The sequence below is a fragment of the Thalassophryne amazonica genome, chromosome 3 (assembly GCF_902500255.1).
Source record: "Thalassophryne amazonica chromosome 3, fThaAma1.1, whole genome shotgun sequence".
Lineage (NCBI taxonomy): Eukaryota > Metazoa > Chordata > Actinopteri > Batrachoidiformes > Batrachoididae > Thalassophryne > Thalassophryne amazonica.
In genome coordinates, this window is record NC_047105.1 from 44,262,690 (window position 1) to 44,284,414 (window position 21,725).

At 42.1% G+C, this 21,725-nt stretch overlaps 1 protein-coding gene across 1 annotated transcript in view; it reads right to left on the reverse strand.

Moving 5' to 3' along the window:
• Positions 1-21,725, reverse strand: part of arhgap9 (Rho GTPase activating protein 9) — a 164,200-nt gene that overhangs the window by 7,744 nt on the left and 134,731 nt on the right. The window contains 4 exon segments of the mRNA XM_034166131.1: positions 2,534-2,668; positions 3,370-3,423; positions 6,162-6,239; positions 14,826-14,924. Of these exon segments, the coding sequence (XP_034022022.1) occupies positions 2,534-2,668; positions 3,370-3,423; positions 6,162-6,239; positions 14,826-14,924 (366 nt within the window).

Sequence of the window (21,725 nt, forward strand, 5' to 3'; positions counted from 1 at the left end):
ACCATTTCATGCAAATATTAATTGTAAAACAGCATAAACACTTCCATTAAATGAATGCCGAACTGCTGATCATTTAGACTAAAAATCAGTCATCTGGAGTGTTATGAGGTCTGACGCATTTATATATTTTTTTAAAATATTAGTTTTATGTATATACTACAAGTTGTCAATTTACAAAAAAGACATATTTACTGATGTTTTAAAACTTTTTTATTTAAATGATAGGTATCAGAGGGTTGATGTATACCTTAAATGCCCTGAACACTGACATATGTTTATGAATTCTGAAAATGAAATTTATACTTTTTTTTGTTTGTTTGTTTGTTTGTTTTTTACTATATGTGACTTCATAGTTTGACTTTGTGTTTTCATTATTAAGTCACTTATACCAGTTTATCACAAATATTTTACTGGTCAAAATCTCTTGCCACATTAGTAGCAGAGATATTATGGTAAACATATATTTATTGGGCCATGTTTTGCTTGACCTTTGACCAATCTGTCCCAAATGTTAATAATCTGGTGAAAATCATTCCATTTTTTTTTACATTCATACAGAGCAAAAAAATAAGGTTTTTAAATTGGGCTTATACTAGCTTGACTATATATATATATATATATATATATATATATATATATATATATATATATATATATATATATATATATATATATATATATATAATTTTTTTTTCTTTAATAAAATATAGGGAAAAAAATTATATTCATTTTTGTTTGACTAGGTGTGTTTTGACATTTCAAATTTGATTTTATATTCACACATTTTTCAAAATGTTAGGGTGCCCAAAATATTTGCACAGCACTTTGGCTTAGATAAGTAAAAGATAGAACAGCATGTCGCTCCAGTTTATGCAAATTGAAGTGATGAAGAACCCAGTTAAGTGGTGGTACTGAAAATCATTTGCATAACAGCAGAAAATTATAGGAGTTATATGAAAAGTGGCAAGACTGATACTCAGTTCTTAATGATTTTTTTATATTTCTCAGTTTGTTCCATGTTTGTCAACAAAAATTTCAGTAATTAGCAAATTGTTTTCACCTTGGCGTCTTTTGGAAATCAAATATCTGTCATGCCCTGCTTCCCAAACTAATGAGTATAATATTTATCAAATGGAGATTAACAGAGAGAACAGGCAATTTTTTTAAAATATTATATATTTGAGTGAGCATCAGCTGTTTTTCATTTCTTCCCTTCCCAAGATATGTTCATTTACACATTAAATATCACATAAATATGTAAATATTGTGTATGTTGAAAACCTAAGTATAAATTTGTGTGCCAAATGTAGTTTCTATTATGCACTGCTGTATTTTTTCCCATTCATATAAAGTCAATTACCAGAAAATTTTTTAGTTTTATGTGCTCTGAGACATGATAATTCACATCTACTGTCATTATTTTGAGGTTGCAGTCATTGACACTGAATTATCGCTTTATATTAAATATAACAATGCAGCTCCTCAATGTATATATAAGCAAGCTTGATAAAACATTAGAAACACTATTAAGTGGAATGCAGACAAGAGCAACCTTATTGTATATCATAAAATAGAGGCAAGATAATTAGATGAAAACAGCAAGAAGATGATTTTGAATGAAAGTTTTGTGTGTGTGTGTGTGTGTGTGTGTGTGTGTGTGTGTGTGTGTGTGTGTGTGTGTGTGTGTGTGTGTGTGTGTGTGTGTGTGTGTGTGTGTGTGTGTGTGTGTGTGTGTGTGTGTGTGTGTGTGTGTGTGTTGCATTACAGCAAGCAAGCCCCCTTGACTTCTCCCTTGTTTCACTAGGGGTCGCCACAGCAGATCCGAGGGGAATCTGCATGTTAATTTGGCACAAGTTTTACGGTGCACACCCCTCCTGATGTAGCTCGACATTACGGAGAGAACGTGCAGGGGTGATCTTACAGGGAAGCAAACCGCTTGCACCATGTGTGTGTTGCATGACATATGTGCAACAGTTTTAGGCACCCTAAAGTTTTGATCTAATGGAGTGGGGGTTTTTAAATTAACTGAGTGAAATTAAAGCCTAATTAACATGTAAAATGAAATATGCAGACAATTCTACTGCAAAAGCAGAGATTTTTTATTATTATTTAATTGAACAGAATCAATTCACAAGGTACCATCTTACACAATGCTGAAATTATACTGTGTTTTTGCCTGTACTGCCCAGTACATAATACAAAGACAGTTGTTGATGATGACTAATATTAAAACCTGATTAATTACAATCTGATCTAATGTTTTGTCACCCAAAACAAAGCGACCCCTCATTTTACTTACTTATATTCATTTTGAAACATTCACAGCTTTTTTTTTAAGTTTGAGACATATTAAATATGCTCAAACATTTTACATAAAACTATTAAAATACATCTGACATCATATGTAATCATGAATATACACATCAGCAGAAAAACCACACATTCTTGCAGGTCAGCTAAAGAAGAAGAACTTTAATTCCATATCCGCTTCCACTGTCAGAATTTGTGAATGGGATTGCAGCTGCTAACTCACTGACTGTCTCCACGATGTCGGTGAAGAAGCCGTAGGGCACCAGGGGTTCAGGAAGCTCGCGAAAGAAAAGTTTCAAAGCTCCAGTGACGACATGAATGTCCTCCCACTCACTGGCATCCAAATTCAGCTTCTCCTCTGAGAGGCAGAGAGGAGGAAATGGCGAGGATGAGGGGTAATGCACAAAGACAGGGTCAGAGGAGGAGAACAAAAGGAGAAAGCAGTGTGAACGAGAGTGACGGTTACAGTTACAGCATCATCAAACGGAGCCGGCTGCAGCTTCTGGCCAGTCAAAGCGTGAAGACTTGCTGCTGCAGGAGGGAGATAGAAATGCTCGGTGACAGTACAAGAAGACACAGACTCACTGAGAACAGGTCTGAGAATCCAGTCCTGACCAATGTTTCTCATCATAAGACAGAAAGGCTTTTACTACTTTGAGTCAGGGATGCAATATGAAGCGTACACTCGAGCATCTGATGCTGAGAAACATTCGTCAGATGGATACAGCTGTGTGATTAAAGTCGATGAAAACACAAAGGCGTCTCTGGTTTGACCACATGATGGCAGCTGCGTTCTGTGAGTGCTCGCTGTACAACCTGCTGCGTGTTATTACATCAGAAATCCAAAAGCAGAACGCCTAAGGGACACACATACATTAAGCAAATGGTAGCACAAGCACCAAAGTGTCGGGTGCGTGTCTGCTGTAGCTCTGCATGTCAGACTGTGGGTGGGTGTGTTACGTTTGACTGCTGAGGTCTTCACATTATACCAAAAAAATATGCACAAACAAGCAGGCTGAACAAGTACAGGTGGCTGTTTTCTCCACCGTCTACATCTACCTTGTACCAGCTCCGCTGGGAACATGTAGCGGCCGTCAGTAGTCACTGCTCGTTCTGCAAAAACCAACAGTTAATAATTGCGTGATGATTTACCCTCTTTTAAGAGTTTGATAATCCTCTCCTTTGTTTCAATTGACATCTCTTGTGTTGGAGCCATGATTCATGTCAGTCCACTTGGTGCAACAGCTCTCCAAGGTGTGATCACTCCTTTTTAGATGCAGACTAATGAGCAGATCTGATTTGATGCAGGTGTTAGTTTTGGGGATGAAAATTTACAGGGTGATTCCATAATTTATTCCTCAGAATTGAGTGAGTCCATATTTTTTTCCCTCTGCTTGGTCTAAAAAAGTAACCATTACTGACTGCCACAATTATTTTTCCTGATTTCTTATAGTGTTTCTTAAAGCCAGAAAGTTGCCATTTGAAATGACTTTAGTTTTGTGTCATATATATATATATATATATCACATCCTGATTGTCTGCAGACTGTTGTTCTGTTAAGAGTGCGAATGGCCACACATTTTCTAAGTGTCAAACGAGCGGTGTTAGACGTTTGTGTGTGTCAGCTGGAATTTGGCGACACCTGCTCCGACAGGGTTCAATGGGCTCGCACAGTGCACACTCTGTCTTTCAGCCGCTGGTGTGCACAAATAGTTGTAGCAACAGTTATACGAGGCATTGGAAGCATGCGCACTGCTTCATGCGCACTTCATGTGTAGTTCAACCAAATTCGCACTATGTGTGAAGGAGCCCAAAGGAAACACGAGTTGTTGTTTCAGGGAATCATACACTGATGAACAGATGATTATAAATGCTATATACCATTTCTATGAAAAAACACCCCTATATACAATAGTGTTCAGAATAATAGTAGTGCTGTGTGACTAAAAAGATTAATCCAGGTTTTGAGTATATTTCTTATTGTTACATGGGAAACAAGGTACCAGTTGACTCAGTAGATTCTCACAAATCCAACAAGACCAAGCATTCATGATATGCACACTCTTAAGGCTATGAAATTGGGCTATTAGTAAAAAAAAGTAGAAAAGAGGGTGTTCACAATAATAGTAGCATCTGCTGTTGACGCTACAAACTCAAAACTATTATGTTCAAACTGCTTTTTTAGCAATCCTGTGAATCACTAAACTAGTATTTAGTTGTATAACCACAGTTTTTCATGATTTCTTCACATCTGCGAGGCATGGAATCAACCAACTTGTGGCACCTTTCAGCTGTTATTCCACTCCAAGATTCTTTAACAACATTCCACAATTCATTCACATTTCTTGGTTTTGCTTCAGAAACAGCTTTTTTGATGTCACCCCACAAGTTCTCAATTGGATTTACATCAGTGGATTGGGCAGGCCACTCCAAAACATTAATTTTGTTGGTTTGGAACCAAGATTTTGCTCATTTACTAATGTGCTTGAGGTCATTGTCTTGTTGAAACACCCATTTCAAGGGCATGTCCTCTTCAGCATAAAGCAACATGACCTCTTCAAGTATTTCAACATATCCAAACTGATCCTGGTATGCGATATATAGGCCCAACACCATAGTAGGAGAAACATGCTCATATCATGATGCTTGCACCATCATGCTTCACTGTCTTCACTGTGAACTGTGGCTTGAATTCAGAGATTGGGGGTCGTCTCACAAACTGTCTGTGGCCCTTGGACCCAAAAAGAACAATTTTACTCTCATCAGTCCACAAAATATTCCTCCATTTCTCTTTAGGCCAGTTGATGTGTTCTTTGGCAAATTCTAACCTCTTCTGCACATGTCTTTTATTTAACAGAGGGACTTTGCGGGTGATTCTTGCAAATAAATTAGCTTCACACAGGCGTCTTCTAACTGTCACAGCACTTACAGGTAACTCCAGACTGTCTTTGATCATCCTGGAGCTGATCAGTGGGTGAGCCTTTGCCATTCTGGTTATTCTTCTATTCATTTTGATGGTTGTTTTCCGTTTTCTTCCATGCGTCTCTATTTTTTTTTTTTTTTTTTGTCAAATTTAAAGCATTGGAGATCATTGTAGATGAACAGCCTATAATTTTTTGCACCTGTATATACGTTTTCCCCTCCAATCAGCTTTTTAATCAAACTACGCTGTTCTTCTGAACAATGTCTCGAACATCCCATTTTCCTCAGGCTTTCAAAGAGAAAAGCAATTTCAACAGGTGCTGGCTTCATCCTTACATAGGGGACACCTGATTCACACCTGTTTGTTCCACAAAATTGACAAACTCACTGACTGAATGCCACATTATTATTATTGTGAACACCCCCTTTTCTACTTTTTTTACTAATAGACCAATTTCATAGCCTTAAGAGTGTGCATATCATGAATGCTTGGTCTTGTTGGATTTGTGAGAATCTACTGAATCTACTGGTACCTTGTTTCCCATGTAACAATAAGAAATATACTCAAAACCTGGATTAATCTTTTTAGTCACATAGCACTACTATTATTCTGAACACTACTGTACATTACAAACTAGCAACGATTTAACACAAATTAGGTACTTAATTTTACTTAAAATAAATTTTGAGTTTTGAGTTAACTGATTTAAATTGGCTGGAATCACAATATATATTACTAAGTTCAAATATTTAACTTATTATTATTTTTGAGTACATGAACTTAAATGGTCACAATCAGTTACAACTTTTTTTTTTAGTTCTGTCAACATGTTGAGATTTACAGTGTTATTTGATTTTATTTTGATTTTAAATGACAAGACAAATTTTTTATTGCTGAATTCTATGTTCATCTGTGGATTGTTCCTCACCATGGTTGACCAGGAAGCGCAGTTTCTGAATAACCGCCAGGTTGCCAGAAACTCGGTAGATGCCATCAGTATCCAGTCCTGCAACATACCACATAAAAGTAATCAGAGTTTGCCTGTGTATTGTATGAGCTAAAAAGAGGTCATTTTCAAATAGAGCTGAAATGATCAGACAATGAATCCTGCTGTCAAAGGTCAGAAAAACCATCAACTATTGTGATAAGACAATCATTTGAAGTAATTTTACCCAGAAAAAAAGGTTCCAGCTTGTGAAATATGTTCGTTTGTCATGTTATTTCAAACACATATGTTTCAAGTGCGGGCAGCACGGTGGATTAGTGGTTAGCACTGTTGCCTCACAGCGAGAAGGTCATGGGTTCAATTCCTGCCTGTGGCCTTTCTGTGTGGAGTTTGCATGCTCTCCCCGTGTTTGTGTGGGTTTCCTCCAGGTGATCCGGTTTCCTCCCACATCCAAAGGCATGCGGGTTAGGTGGATTGGAATCTTTGAATTGTCCACAGGTGTGCGAGTGGGTGTGAATGTGTTTGTTTGTCTGTTTGTGGCCCTGCGACAGACTGGTGTCCTGTCCTGGATGTACCCCCCCTCGTGCTCTATGACTGCTGGGATAGACTCCAGCCCCCCATGACCCTTGATTGGACTAAGCGGTTGAAGATGAGTGTGTGTGTATGTGTGTGTGTGTGTTTGCTTAAACATGTTCTACAACTGTACAAATCATGCCGACAATGCCATATTTTATGACAAATAGCACAAACTGTTTTTAATTTGGCTAAATTGTGTTTAATCAGATACAAACCTGTTCTATACAGACTGGTTCAAACCACTTTAACCTTAGCTACCTTATGTTCACATTAACTTTACTGATTTTTTGGATTTTGGCTTACCCCAGATAACCCACTAGAGAGCCACATGAGGATTCAACACAAGTTTTACACTGGATGACCGTGATGCAACTCCTGCTCAACAAACACACGTACCATCCTCGGTACTGCTAAGAGATCTCACAACCAAGTACTAATCAGGACCTACTCTGCAAAGCTTTTGAGATCTGACAGAATCAGGGGTGTACAAGGTGAAATGGGTGTACATTATTGCAACATTAAAGTACACATTCCAAAAAAATATAAAGGAAAAATCATTAGTTGGGCATATTTTTAAAAAAATATCTAAAAAAAAAAAAAACCCTCAAATTTCAGCAAAATGTTTTGAACACGAGAAGCACTCATTTAAATTTGAATTAGAATAGTGATCCCACCTCAAATCTAGTTATATTCAAGATAAAGTAAGAAATCATACAAGTAGTCTTACTGATAGAGATAGACAGATCAATTCAATCAATTTTTTTTTTATATAGCGCCAAATCACAACAAACAGTTGCCCCAAGGCGCCTTATATTGTAAGGCAAGGCCATACAATAATTATGTAAAACCCCAACGGTCAAAACGACCCCCTGTGAGCAAGCACTTGGCTACAGTGGGAAGGAAAACTCCCTTTTAACAGGAAGAAACCTCCAGCAGAACCAGGCTCAGGGAGGGGCAGTCTTCTGCTGGGACTGGTTGGGGCTGAGGGAGAGAACCAGGAAAAAGACATGCTGTGGAGGGGAGCAGAGATCGATCACTAATGATTAAATCCAGAGTGGTGCATACAGAGCAAAAGAGAAAGAAACAGTGCATCGTGGGAACCCCCCAGCAGTCTACGTCTATAGCAGCATAACTAAGGGATGGTTCAGGGTCACCTGATCCAGCCCTAACTATAAGCTTTAGCAAAAAGGAAAGTTTTAAGCCTAATCTTAAAAGTAGAGAGGGTGTCTGTCTCCCTGATCTGAATTGGGAGCTGGTTCCACAGGAGAGGAGCCTGAAAGCTGAAGGCTCTGCCTCCCATTCTACTCTTACAAACCCTAGGAACTACAAGTAAGCCTGCAGTCTGAGAGTGAAGCGCTCTATTGGGGTGATATGGTACTACAAGGTCCCTAAGATAAGATGGGACCTGATTATTCAAAACCTTATAAGTAAGAAGAAGAATTTTAAATTCTATTCTAGAGTTAACAGGAAGCCAATGAAGAGAGGCCAATATGGGTGAGATATGCTCTCTCCTTCTAGTCCCCGTTAGTACTCTAGCTGCAGCATTTTGAATTAACTGAAGGCTTTTTAGGGAACTTTTAGGACAACCTGATAATAATGAATTACAATAGTCCAGCCTAGAGGAAATAAATGCATGAATTAGTTTTTCAGCATCACTCTGAGACAAGACCTTTCTAATTTTAGAGATATTGCGTAAATGCAAAAAAGCAGTCCTACATATTTGTTTAATATGCGCTTTGAATGACATATCCTGATCAAAAATAACTCCAAGATTTCTCACAGTATTACTAGAGGTCAGGGTAATGCCATCCAGAGTAAGGATCTGATTAGACACCATGTTTCTAAGATTTGTGGGGCCAAGTACAATAACTTCAGTTTTATCTGAGTTTAAAAGCAGGAAATTAGAGGTCATCCATGTCTTTATGTCTGTAAGACAATCCTGCAGTTTAGCTAATTGGTGTGTGTCCTCTGGCTTCATGGATAGATAAAGCTGGGTATCATCTGCGTAACAATGAAAATTTAAACAATACCGTCTAATAATACTGCCTAAGGGAAGCATGTATAAAGTGAATAAAATTGGTCCTAGCACAGAACCTTGTGGAACTCCATAATTAACTTTAGTCTGTGAAGAAGATTCCCCATTTACATGAACAAATTGTAATCTATTAGACAAATATGATTCAAACCACCGCAGCGCAGTGCCTTTAATACCTATGGCATGCTCTAATCTCTGTAATAAAATTTTATGGTCAACAGTATCAAAAGCAGCACTGAGGTCTAACAGAACAAGCACAGAGATGAGTCCACTGTCCGAGGCCATAAGAAGATCATTTGTAACCTTCACTAATGCTGTTTCTGTACTATGATGAATTCTAAAACCTGACTGAAACTCTTCAAATAGACCATTCCTCTGCAGATGATCAGTTAGCTGTTTTACAACTACCCTTTCAAGAATTTTTGAGAGAAAAGGAAGGTTGGAGATTGGCCTATAATTAGCTAAGATAGCTGGGTCAAGTGATGGCTTTTTAAGTAATGGTTTAATTACTGCCACCTTAAAAGCCTGTGGTACATAGCCAACTAACAAAGATAGATTGATCATATTTAAGATCGAAGCATTAAATAATGGTAGGGCTTCCTTGAGCAGCCTGGTAGGAATGGGGTCTAATAAACATGTTGATGGTTTGGATGAAGTAACTAATGAAAATAACTCAGACAGAACAATCGGAGAGAAAGAGTCTAACCAAATACCGGCATCACTGAAAGCAGCCAAAGATAATGATACATCTTTGGGATGGTTATGAGTAATTTTTTCTCTAATAGTTAAAATTTTGTTAGCAAAGAAAGTCATGAAGTCATTACTAGTTAAAGTTAATGGCCCTCCCCCACATGTGGTGTAGGGGAGGGCACACTTGCATAAAATGCTTATATGTATGTACAGACATGAGCACATGCGGGGCCGGACAGCCAGGTCAGAGTGCACACAGCACAGGGAGGCGCCTCCCAGCTGCTGACCAGAGACACAAATGACGGCTCAGTGCATAAGACGTGTCACAGTACAAACACAGAGACTACAGCCAGGACAGGTATATTAATAAGTACTACACTACCTACATACACAATTACATAACAAATAACTAAAAAAAAAGATCACATAACAGAGAGTGATACGGTGTGCACACTGAACTGACAGGGGGTGTGTCCACCAACAGCAGCTGCTGTTGAGCTCTCTGGTTCTGGATGTCCCAGCTGGGGAACACATACCGTGTTTTGACAGACATGAACTTACAACTGTCCACTGTGAAGCGCGTGTGTCTGCTTGCTGTCCTCACCTGGACGTACATAAAAACATATATCGCTGTTGCAACGGGCTGCAGCAAGTAGTGCACGGCGCGCACATTGACAGGCTGCCCCAAGTAAAACGGACTGTCAGATCACCCACGTGAGCTCTGTTCCACATGACGCAGTGTCTATGCTGCGGCATGCCATCCACAGGACACACATGTCGGGCCACACAAGTGCACAGGGCCGGCTGGACACTGGGCCAGCAGATATGGACGTGATAAAAGCAAACTGCTTCATTCATGTCATTGCATGATTGTACGTCTGTGACCATGGGTCATCTACAGAGGAACAGACGGTTCATACTTGTATTGTCAGTTTGATAAGAGGGATGCAATAAAATGCAGCGTTTTTTATGGTGTGTGGTTTTATTTTTTTTTTTAAATACGTTTATCTCCTTGTTGATTTCAGGCATTTTACGCACCTTTTATACGACAGCGAAGGTAGTGCAGTGATAAAGTTTCTGGCTGGCAATCAGAGCTTTTGTAAATTGCAGGTTCAAATCCCGTGGGTGGCATGTATTTTTTATTTTTTCCACAGCAGCTGCGCGATGTGGTTACACATGCTCCAGCTGCTCACACTGTGTTCTCGCTGCGACAGGATCATTTATGCCTGCCTGACCGTGTGTCCCTCCCGACATTGGCTCGATGTTTCCGTGCTGGCTGTTTCGTTGTGATTCACCCTGATTCCTACTTATTTGTGCTATGTGTGAAGAGACCCTTAGGTTTGTCAACAGAATAAAGGTTGGAGGTGATATCGAAAGGCTAAAGTAGTGGATTTACAGTGCATCTGGAAAGTATTCACAGTACTTCACTTTTTCCACATTTTGTTATGTTACAGTCTTATTCCAAAATGGATTAAATTAATTTTTTTCCTCAAAATTCTACACACAATACCCCATAATGACAATGTGAAAAAAAGTTTCTTTTTCTTTTTTTTTACATTTTTGCAAATTTATATAAAAAATACTAAGAACTCACATGTACATAAGTATTCACAGCTATTGCCATTAATCTCAAAATTGAGCTCAGGTGCATCCTGTTTCCACTTATCATCCTTGAGATGTTTCTACAGCTCAACTGGAGTCCACCTGGGGTAAATTCAGTTGATTGGACATGAGTTGGAAAGGCACACACCTGTCTACGTATAAGGTCCCACAGTTGATAGTCCATGTCAGAGCCAAGCGGGAAGTCAAAGGAATTGTCTGCAGACCTACAAGACAGGATTGTCTCAAGGCACAAATCTGGGGAAGCATACAGAAACATTTCTGCTGCTTGAAGGTCCCAATGAGCGTAGTGGCCTCCATCATCTGTAAATGAAAGAAGTTCGGATCCACCATGACTCTTCCTAGAGCTGGCTGCCCATCTATACTTAGTTTTTTATTTTTAATTAATTTACAAAAATTTCCAAAAACTTTTTTCATGTTGTCATTGTGAGGTGTTGTGAGTAGAATTTTGAGGGAAAAAATTTATTTACTCCATTTTGGAATAAGGCTGTCACATAACAAAATGTGTAAAAAGGGAAGCGCTGTGAATACTTTCCAAATGCACCGCATGCCAAGCGCAGGGGTCAGCAACCCTGTTCCTGGAGAGCACCTGCTCTGCATGTTTTCCACATCTACCTCCTGAAGTCACACCTGATTTTTTAAAAGTGGTGTTTTCCAGCTTTTGATTGGCTGATTACACCTGATAGAGTTAATTGCCTGGAAGTGGAACAGGGAGAGTTAGAAAACATGGAGGGAAGGTGCCCTCCAGGAACAGGGTTGGTGCAAACAAAGGAATCAGAACATAAATACAAAAAATATAAAAATAAACTATTAACAATAATTAGGAAACAAAAAAAAAGATTATTACAGTGAAAAACTAAATAAGAGTAAAGATAATATGAGGGTAACATGGGGAATTATAAAAAGTGTGATTGATAGTGATGGAACGAAAGAAACTATTCCAAATTACTTTGTTAAGGAAAATAAAGAGATATATGATATAAAAGAAGTTGCAAATGGGTTTAATGATTATTTTTCAAATGTAGGGTCAAGTCTGGTGGGAAATAAACCAATAATAGAAGATAAATTATGTACATTGGTAAATACGGTCAATAGTATTTTCCTGGACAATGTGGAAAAAGATGAAATAAGAAATATTGTAAAAAACTGTGTAAGCAAAAGATCAACTGACCATGAAGATTTAGACATGATGACTGTAAAAAGTATAATAGAAATTGTTATTGAACCATTTACTTATATTTGTAATCTGTCTCTGTCAACTGGGGTTTTTCCAGATGAAATGAAAATTGCTAAGGTAGTCCCATTATATAAAAATGGAGACAAACATAATTTTTCTAATTACAGGCCAGTATCATTGCTTCCACAGTTTTCTAAAATTATGGAAAAAGTTTTTGTAACAAGATTGGATAAATTTATTGAGAAACATCATATTTTAAATAATGCTCAGTATGGATTCAGAACAAAACATTCGACAGCTATGGCAATTATGGAACTAATAGAGAAAATATCAACAACAATAGATAATAAGGATTATTTTGTAAGTATTTTTATTGACCTGAAAAAGGCTTTTGATGTTATAGACCACTCAAGATTGCTCCACAAGTTACAACAATATGGAATAAGAGGTGTTGCACATCAGTGGGTAAAAAGCTACTTAGAAAATAGAAAACAGTTTGTTCAGATAAATAATACCAAATCAGAATTGTGTAACATTATTTATGGAGTACCACAAGGATCGGTACTTGGACCCAAACTGTTTATTTTGTATATCAATGATTTTGTGAATGTATCCAATGTGCTTGGCAGCATTTTATTTGCTGATGATACAACGCTGTTTTACTCTGGATCAGATATACAGGAAGTAGCACAAGTGATAAATACAGAGTTGGAAAAAGTTAAACATTGGTTTGATATAAACAGATTGTCACTAAATATTAATAAGACAAATTTCATATTGTTTAATGATAGAGCGAAAGAAAATAATGTGTCATTACAAATAGATGGAATGGATATACAAAGGGTAAAAGAAATGAAATTTTTAGGAGTCATGATTGATGAAGATCTTACATGGAAGTCACACATAAATTACATAAAAGGAAAATAGCAAAAGCCATTGCTGTTTTGCATAAAGTAAAATATTCATTAAATAGTTATGGTTTATTAACATTGTACAATTCATTGATTGTCCCATATTTAACTTACTGTGTAGAAATCTGGGGATCAACATATACAACCTATATACAACCTTTATTTATTTTGCAGAAAAGAGCTTTAAAAGTGATTAGTAACAGTGGTTTTAGAGATCCATCTAATCCATTGTTTATTAAGTATAGGGTACTTAAATTTCATGATTTAGTTGATTTGAAAATATTACAAACGATGTACCAAGTTAATAAAAATACTTTACCAACAAACATTCAAAATATGTTTGAAAAAAGAGTAAGTAGTTATAAATTGAAAGGAATAGAAGTCTTTAAAAAACCAAGATTTAGAACCAAAGTAAAGGAAAGGAGTATTGCAGTAAATGGTGTCAAATTATGGAACAATCTTAATAAAGAAATTAAAGAATTAAGGTCGCTTAAATTATTTAAAAAACATATTAAATTAGATGTATTAAGTAAGTATGAAACTATGAAGTAAGTCAGTGGGCTGCAAGAAAGTCAAAAAAAAAAAGTAAACTGTTAATAATGTTTGGAGTGTCTTAAGTTTAAATGTAACCTGTCAGTGATGTAATCTATTAATTTCTGGTCATAATTATGAAATGGGTCAGTGGTATGCGACAAGTTAAAGACATGCAATCTGTTAAATAATGTTGACTATGATGCTGTATATTGAAAGATTGTATTGTTAAAAGGGGCAGAAATCATAAGACTTGTTCTTCTTTCTGCTCCTTTTCATTCTGGTATTGTGGTGCTTTTGTTTTTTGCTTTTCTGTTTTTCTTTTAAATGAATGAAATAAATATTAAAAAGAAAGAAAGAAAAGAAAGAAAAGGATCCTTGGTTCAAGGTTGCCCCTACCGTGCAGCTGGCAAAACTATTTTTTCCAAACAAGATCTCCACTCCTTGTCTTCTGATTGGCTAGAATGTAATACTTCATAACAAAATGCTCAGCAGAATGCAGAAACCTGTTGCTGGTATTTCTGGTTTTTGTAGTGATTTATGAATTTCTTTTTAAATGGTTTCAAAGAATTGTAAAAACAGGACGACTGGACGACTAATGTTTTACTTCTCCTGCAGTGATTACACAGTTATTCCTTAGAGTTTCTCAGTTTGTCATTGTCTTTAAATGTAAGCATGCAGTTTGGTAACTGTCAAAAAGAGTCTGGACATTTTCTACCATGAAAATGAAAATTTGTGGTTAAAACACACAGTTAACACACTGTTATGTATTAAACATTTATTTGCTGAACTGTTCCTACAGTGTTTCTAAACAACTCTATTTTCTCTCATTTAGATCCGTCTCTGCTGACAGCTGTCAGAGTCCTTTTCTGAAGCTGAAGGTGCGCGTTCTAGTCTACCTTCTGTCAAGCAATCAAACCACTTCAGCATTGTTTTTGTTTGATGGTTTTACATCACAGATCTGAATGCTGTTAGGTGCAGAAAAGCTGTCAAGTGACTGTTGCATAAAAGACAACTGAGATTCTTTCTCATGTGTCCATTCTATGTTTAGCATCACTTTAACAGGACTTTGCAGCGTGTTTTCATCGGCAGACGTGTGACTGTACCTCTCCTCTCCACGGCCTCGGTACAAAGTCTAACGAAGCGAGGGACGGTGCTCTTCTCTCTCTCACAGAGCATCTCCAGACGACAGCCAAACACTTGATCTAAAGGGAAATGACAGACAGACTGACAGAGCCATGTTTAAGTCTGCTCCAAAGTCTTTCCTCACATGTGACTCCTGCTCAAACTTCCTGATGATACCGTTTCACCAAAATGTGATGTAAGAACTACAAGCTGAAGTTAATCTAGTGATAAATTTACTGTTAAATGTTGGAGAATACCTCCATTTCCAACCCCATTCCCAGCAGAGAAATAAGCTCAATCGCGATGATGCAATGAAACTCAAGTGATGTACCGTATATAGTAGTATAGAGTATGCAGAGGGAGAGAGAGAGAGAGAGAGAGAGAGAGAGAGAGAGAGAGAGAGAACATCTTATATGCAATACTTTAGACAAACAGTGAAAACCCACCACGGCATAGAACCTTCCCAAGTAGACAACTGGTCCATCTCCACCTCTCAAAACTAACCATGTATTTGCTGCAACAAGGTGACATGTGGGTCGTCTCCTTGGTGTGGATCTGGATCATGCCCAGGGAAACCCGCCACATGTCCAAAATACTAAAGCTGTTGCTTCCTCACAATGTGTGTGATCCAATTTTCAATTTATTTCCTTTATATACCGTCAAATCACAACAGAGTTGCCTCAAGGCGCTTCACACAGGTAAGGTCTAACCTTACCAACCCCCAAAGCAACAGTGGTAAGGAAAAACTTGTTGTGTGTCCTCAGTGTGTGAGAGTGTGTGACACACTCTCACACACTGAGGAAGACCTAGTCAAAATGCGTCTGTGCTCCTGATCCTGTTGCCTTGCCATGAGTCATTAAAACCTTTATTAAGAAGGACACTTGAGTGTTGCTGGCTTCATTTATTTATATTGACTTGGTTTTTGAGCCGTGCACCTCCACTCCTGGTCCCTGTGAGTGCTCGTTTTTCCTCTGCTTTGATCATATTCAAGAATACTAAGCAAAGGGTGTGAATACTTACGTATGTACATGTGATTTCTTAGTTTTTAATTTCTAATAAATTTGCAAAAAAAAAAAAAAAAAAAATCATGTTGTCATTACGGGTGTTGTGTGGGCCGCCAAAGAGGAGGTACTGCTGGCCCACCACCAGAGGGTGCCCTGCCTGCTGGCAGGTTGCAGGCACCAGAGGGCGCAGTGGCCATAAGGAATCCACCAGGTGCACTTTGCAGCTGTCTTCACTGTCTCACATCTACTCATCACATCATCCATAAAAGCCTGGGAGAGACACCATAACTCTGCCGAGTTATCGGCTTACCTTACAGGTAAACCGACTCAGCCGTTTTGTGCCGTACGCATATTCATTGTTACTGAAGTCTTTGCAGTTGTGACTTATACTTGCAGCTTGTAGCCGAGTTTGTGGAAGTTGGAGGAGTTGGCGTCTCCTCTCCTCACTTCTGACTTACTGAGTATAACCATTGACACTGCACGTTCTCCAGTTTTCCTCTGCACTCTGGGAGTATCTGGATTTATTCCTTCGGGAGGATTTCTGTGAGTTACTGACTGTTTGCTGGGTGTACACACACCCACCTTAACCTGTTTTGCTAATGCCAGCAGTACCGGGTCTGACAGCTGGAGCAGTGGCCACCTGGGGATTCAGGACTTGGCTCTGGTGTGTTGCAGGTTTCCGTTGGCGGTGGAACTTCGTGGGTCCCGGCTCTTCTCTGGATAGGCGTCTCCTACCCTTGGACCTGCCCACGCATCACCGTTTTGAATTGACTGTCTAAAAGCATATTCGAGTGTTGTGCACATTTGCAGAATAAATTGTGATTTATTTGGAATTCCTATTGACCGTTCATTTACGTCCCCTGGCGTGGGTCTGTGCATTCACTTTCTCAACAGGATTACTCGGCCACGTCATGGACTCTGAGAGGCGTTTACCACCAGTTGAACAGCCAATGGAATTGCAAGGTGCGCAGGCTCCACCAGGAGGTGCGTTGGGTGAGCTGCAGCACATTCTCACCAACGTCATTGCTTGGTTGGATTTTTTTAACCGAGCAGGACGTTCACCTCAGCCGCAGGATGGAGGCTCTCACCGCTCAGGTGGAGGCGCGCGTCAGGCGCGGCTGCAGCCACTCCTCCTGTGGACCTGTCGCTTAACACAGAAAATCCAGTGGTTGTTCAAAGGCCCCCCCCCCATCGCCTGAAGCTTACATTAGCTCCCCGGAACCGTACGGGGGTTGTGTCGAAACGTGTGCGGACTTCTTGATGCAGTGCGCGCTTGTTTTTTCGCAACGTCCCGTGATGTAGGCGTCAGACCACAGCCGGGTGGCTTATGTAATTACTTTGCTTCAGGGCAAGGCACGTGCCTGGGCTACGGCACTCTGGGAGCAGGACTCGTGGCTCCTCTCGACTTATACTGGGTTTATCAGGGAATTTCGACAGGTGTTTGACCATCCTAATAGAGGCCAATCCGCTTCAAATATGTTGTTGTCGATAAGACAGGGCCTCCGGAGCGCGGCTGAATACGCAGTCGACTTTCGTGTTGCGGCAGCGAGGGCCGGCTGGAATTCAGTAGCGCTCCGCGCTGCCTTTGTAAACGGGCTGTCTCCGGCCCTAAAGGAGCATCTGGTGGCTAAGGATCAGCCGTGGGATTTAGATGGGCTTATTGATCTGGTTATTCGCTTAGACAGTCGGTTAGAGGAACTTAAGCGGGAGCGAGACGAAGGGCGTGGCCGGGTGCACGCTGTCCCTCTTCCATCCAGATCCGAGCGAGTGCCGTCTTCTCCCCGCTCCAATGCCAGGGCTCTCCGCATCACACAGCTTCCCCTGCTGACGTTGCAATGGAAACGAGCAGAGCTAAAGTCACAAAAAAAGAAAAACAAAGGAAGCTGGCACATGGAGAGTGTGTTTATTGTGGCTCGAATGAGCATGCGCAGAATAAGGGGCCCAGGCAGTTAAACAACAAGGCTCAACCTTAGAGACTGGGTTAAGAGTGAGTCATACAAACCACACGGGTGTCCCACGCAAATGCGCACGACTCCCAGTCACAATCCTTTGTGGGGATTTAACCCTTACCGCCCCAGCACTGATCGACACAGGGTCGGAAGGGAACCTACTGGACAGTAGGTGGGCTAAGGAGGTAGGGCTCCCTCTGGTGGCCGTTCCTTCACCATTGAAGGTGCGGGCACTAGATGGCACTCTTCTTCCAGAAATCACACACCAGACACAGCCTTTAACCTTGGTTGTCTCTGGTAATCACAGGGAGGAGATTGTGTTTTATGTGACACCTTCTACCTCCAGAATTATGTTGGGATTTCCATGGATGGTGAAGCACAATCCCCGGATCGATTGGCCGTCTGGGGTTGTGGCTCAATGGAGTGAAACCTGCCACTGGGAGTGTTTAAGATCCTTGGTGCCACCTGGTGATGCTGTTAATGAGGAGGTCCGAGTCCCCCCCAATCTCACGACGGTGCCGACTGAGTATCATGATCTTGCTGACGTTTTCAGCAAAGATCTGGCACTCACTCTGCCCCCGCACTGACCGTATGATTGTACCATTGATTTGGTTCGAGGCGCTGAGTACCCGTCCAGCAGGCTGTACAATCTCTCACGTCCTGAGCGTAAATCAATGGAGACCTACAGCCGGGACTCTTTAGCTGCCGGGCTAAACTGAAATTCCTCATCCCCGTTAGGTGCAGGTTTCTTTTTTGTGGGCAAGAAGGATGGCAGACTCCGTCCATGCATTGATTATAGAGGGCTGAACGAGATCAAGGTTCGCAACCGATACCCGTTGCCTCTATTGGATTCAGTGTTCACGCCCCTGCATGGAGCCAAAATATTCACTAAATTGGATCTCAGAAATGCTTATCACCTGGTTCGGATACGGAAGGGAGACGAATGGAAGACGGCATTTAACACCCCCTTAGGTCACTTTGAGTACCTGGTCATGCCGTTCGGCCTCACTAACGCCCCCGTGATGTTCCAAGCTTTGGTTAATGACGTTCTGCGGGATTTCCTGCACCTATTCGTCTTCGTATATCTAGACGATATCCTCATCTTCTCCCCGGACTCTGAGACCCATGTTAAGCATATCCGTCAGGTCCTGCAGCGGTTGTTGGAGAACCGGCTGTTTGTGAAGGGCGAGAAGTGTGAGTTCCACCGCACTTCTTTGTCCTTCCTGGGGTTTATCATCTCCTCCAACTCCGTCGCACCCGATCCGGCTAAGGTAGCGGCGGTGAGAGATTGGCCCCAACCGGTAAATCGTAGGAAGCTGCAACAGTTCCTAGGTTCGCCAATTTTTACAGGAGGTTCATTAAGGGCTATAGTCAGGTTGTTGGTCCTCTTACAGCCCTGACCTCCACAAAAATCCCCTTCACCAGGTCGGATCGGTGCGAAGCCGCATTTAGGGAGTTGAAACACCGGTTTTCGACTGCACCAGTTCTGGTGCAGCCTGATCCTAACCGCCAGTTTATTGTTGAAGTGGATGCCTCTGACTCAGGGATAGGAGCCGTTTTGTCCCAGAGCAGGGAGTCCGATAGTGTTCTCCACCCTTGTGCCTATTTCTCCTGCAGGTTAACCCCAGCTGAGCGGAACTATGACGTTGGCAACCAGGAACTCCTGGTGGTGAAAGAGGCCCTTGAGGAGTGGAGACATCTGTTGGAGGGAGCTGTGGTCCCATTTGTGGTTCTCACTGACCATCGGAACCTGGAATACATCCAGACCGCTAAGCATCTGAACCCCAGACAAGCCCGACGGTCACTGTTCTTCGGACGCTTCAATTTCAAGATAACATACCGCTCCTGGACCAAAAACCTTAGGTCTGATGCCCTGTCCCGGGTGCATGAAGAAGAGATTGGAGCGAAGCTGTTGGACCCACCAGACACCATCTTGCCGGAGTCCACTGTCGTCGCCGCCCTCACGTGGGACGTGGAGGAAGTGGTCAGGGAGGCCCTGACGCGACACCCGGATCCCGAAAGTGGACCACCCAATAGGCTGTACGTCCCACCAGACGCTCGGACTGCCGTATTGGACTTCTGTCATGGTTCCAAGCTCTCCTGCCATCCGGGGGTGTGAAGAACAGTGGCAGTGGTCCGGCAGTGGTTCTGGTGGGCGTCGGTCGAAGCCGATACCCAGGATTATGTCTGGACCTGTACTATCTGCGCCAGGGGCAAGGCAGTTCACCAGCCTGAGAAGGGACTCCTCCAGCTGCTACCCGTGCCTTGTCGCCCCTGGTCCCACATTGGCCTGGACTTTGTCATGGGCCTCCCTGCGTCCCAGGGCATGACTGTCATCTTGACGATAGTGGACCGGTTTTCCAAGACGGCCCACTTTGTGGCCCTACCGAAGCTCCCGACGGCCCAGGAGACTGCAGACCTCCTGGTCTACCACGTCGTGTGTCTGCATGGTATCCCAACGGACATCGTATCGGACCGTGGTCCTCAGTTCTCCTCGCAAGTCTGGAGGAGTTTCTGTAGGGAGCTGGGGGCCACGGCGAGCCTGTCGTCCGGGTACCACCCCCAGACCAACGGCCAAGCAGAGCGGGCCAACCAGGTTTTGGAGCAGGCCTTGAGGTGTGTTACTTCCGTGCACCCGACAGCCTGGAGTCAACATCTGGCCTGGATCGAGTACGCTCATAACAGCCAAGTCACGTCATCTACCGGCCTCTCCCCCTTTGAGGTCTGTTTGGAGTACCAGCCCCCATTGTTTCCTGCCGTGGAGGGAGAAGTCGAGGTCCCCTCGGTCCAGGCCCACCTCAGGAGATGCTGTCGGGTGTGGAAGACAGCCCCCTCTGCTCTCTTGAGAGCCCGGATGAGGGCTAAGGACCACGCAGATCGCCGACGAGCCCCGGCCCCAGCTTACCAGCCTGGGCAGGAGGTTTGGCTGTCTACGAAGAATATCCCTCTGCATACGGACTCCCCAAAACTCACTGACCGGTTCATCAGACCCTTTAAGATCCTGAAAGTCATCAGTCCCGCCACAGTGAAGCTCCAACTCCCAGCTTCACTGCGGATACATCCGGTGTTCCATGTGTCACAAATTAAACCATATCACACTTCGGACCTCTGCACCCCCGGACCGGCGCCGCCTCCTGCCCGTATCATCGACGGCGAGCCAGCTTGGACAGTTCGGAACCTCCTTGAAGTACGTCGGAGGGGTCGGGGGTACCAGTACCTGGTCGACTGGGAGGGATATGGCCCAGAAGAACGCTCCTGGGTGAAGAGGAGCTTCATCTTGGATACCGCCCTCCTGGCAGACTTCTACCAGCTGCACCCCGACAAGCCGGGTCGGGTGCCAGGAGGCGCTCATTGAGGGGGGTGGTCCTGTTGTGTGGGCCGCCGAAGAGGAGGTACTGCTGGCCCACCACCAGTGGGCGCCCTGCCTGCTGGCAAGTTGCAGGCACCAGAGGGCGCAGTGGCCATAAGGAATCCACCAGGTGCACTATGCAGCTGTCATCACCTGTCTCACATCTACTCATCACATCATCCATAAAAGCCTGGGAGAGACACCATAACTCTGCCGAGTTATCGGCTTACCTTACAGGTGAACCGACTCAGCCGTTTTGTGCCGTACGCACATTCATTGTTACTGAAGTCTTTGCAGTTGTGACTTATACTTGCAGCTTGTAGCCGAGTTTGTGGAAGTTGGAGGAGTTGGCGTCTCCTCTCCTCACTTCTGACTTACTGAGTATAACCATTGACACTGCACGTTCTCCAGTTTTCCTCTGCTCTCTGGGAGTATCTGGATTTATTCCTTCGGGAGGATTTCTGTGAGTTACTGACTGTTTGCTGGCTGTACACACACCCACCTTAACCTGTTTTGTTCCTGCCAGCAGTACTGGGTCTGACAGCTGGAGCAGTGGCCACCTGGGGATTCAGGACTTGG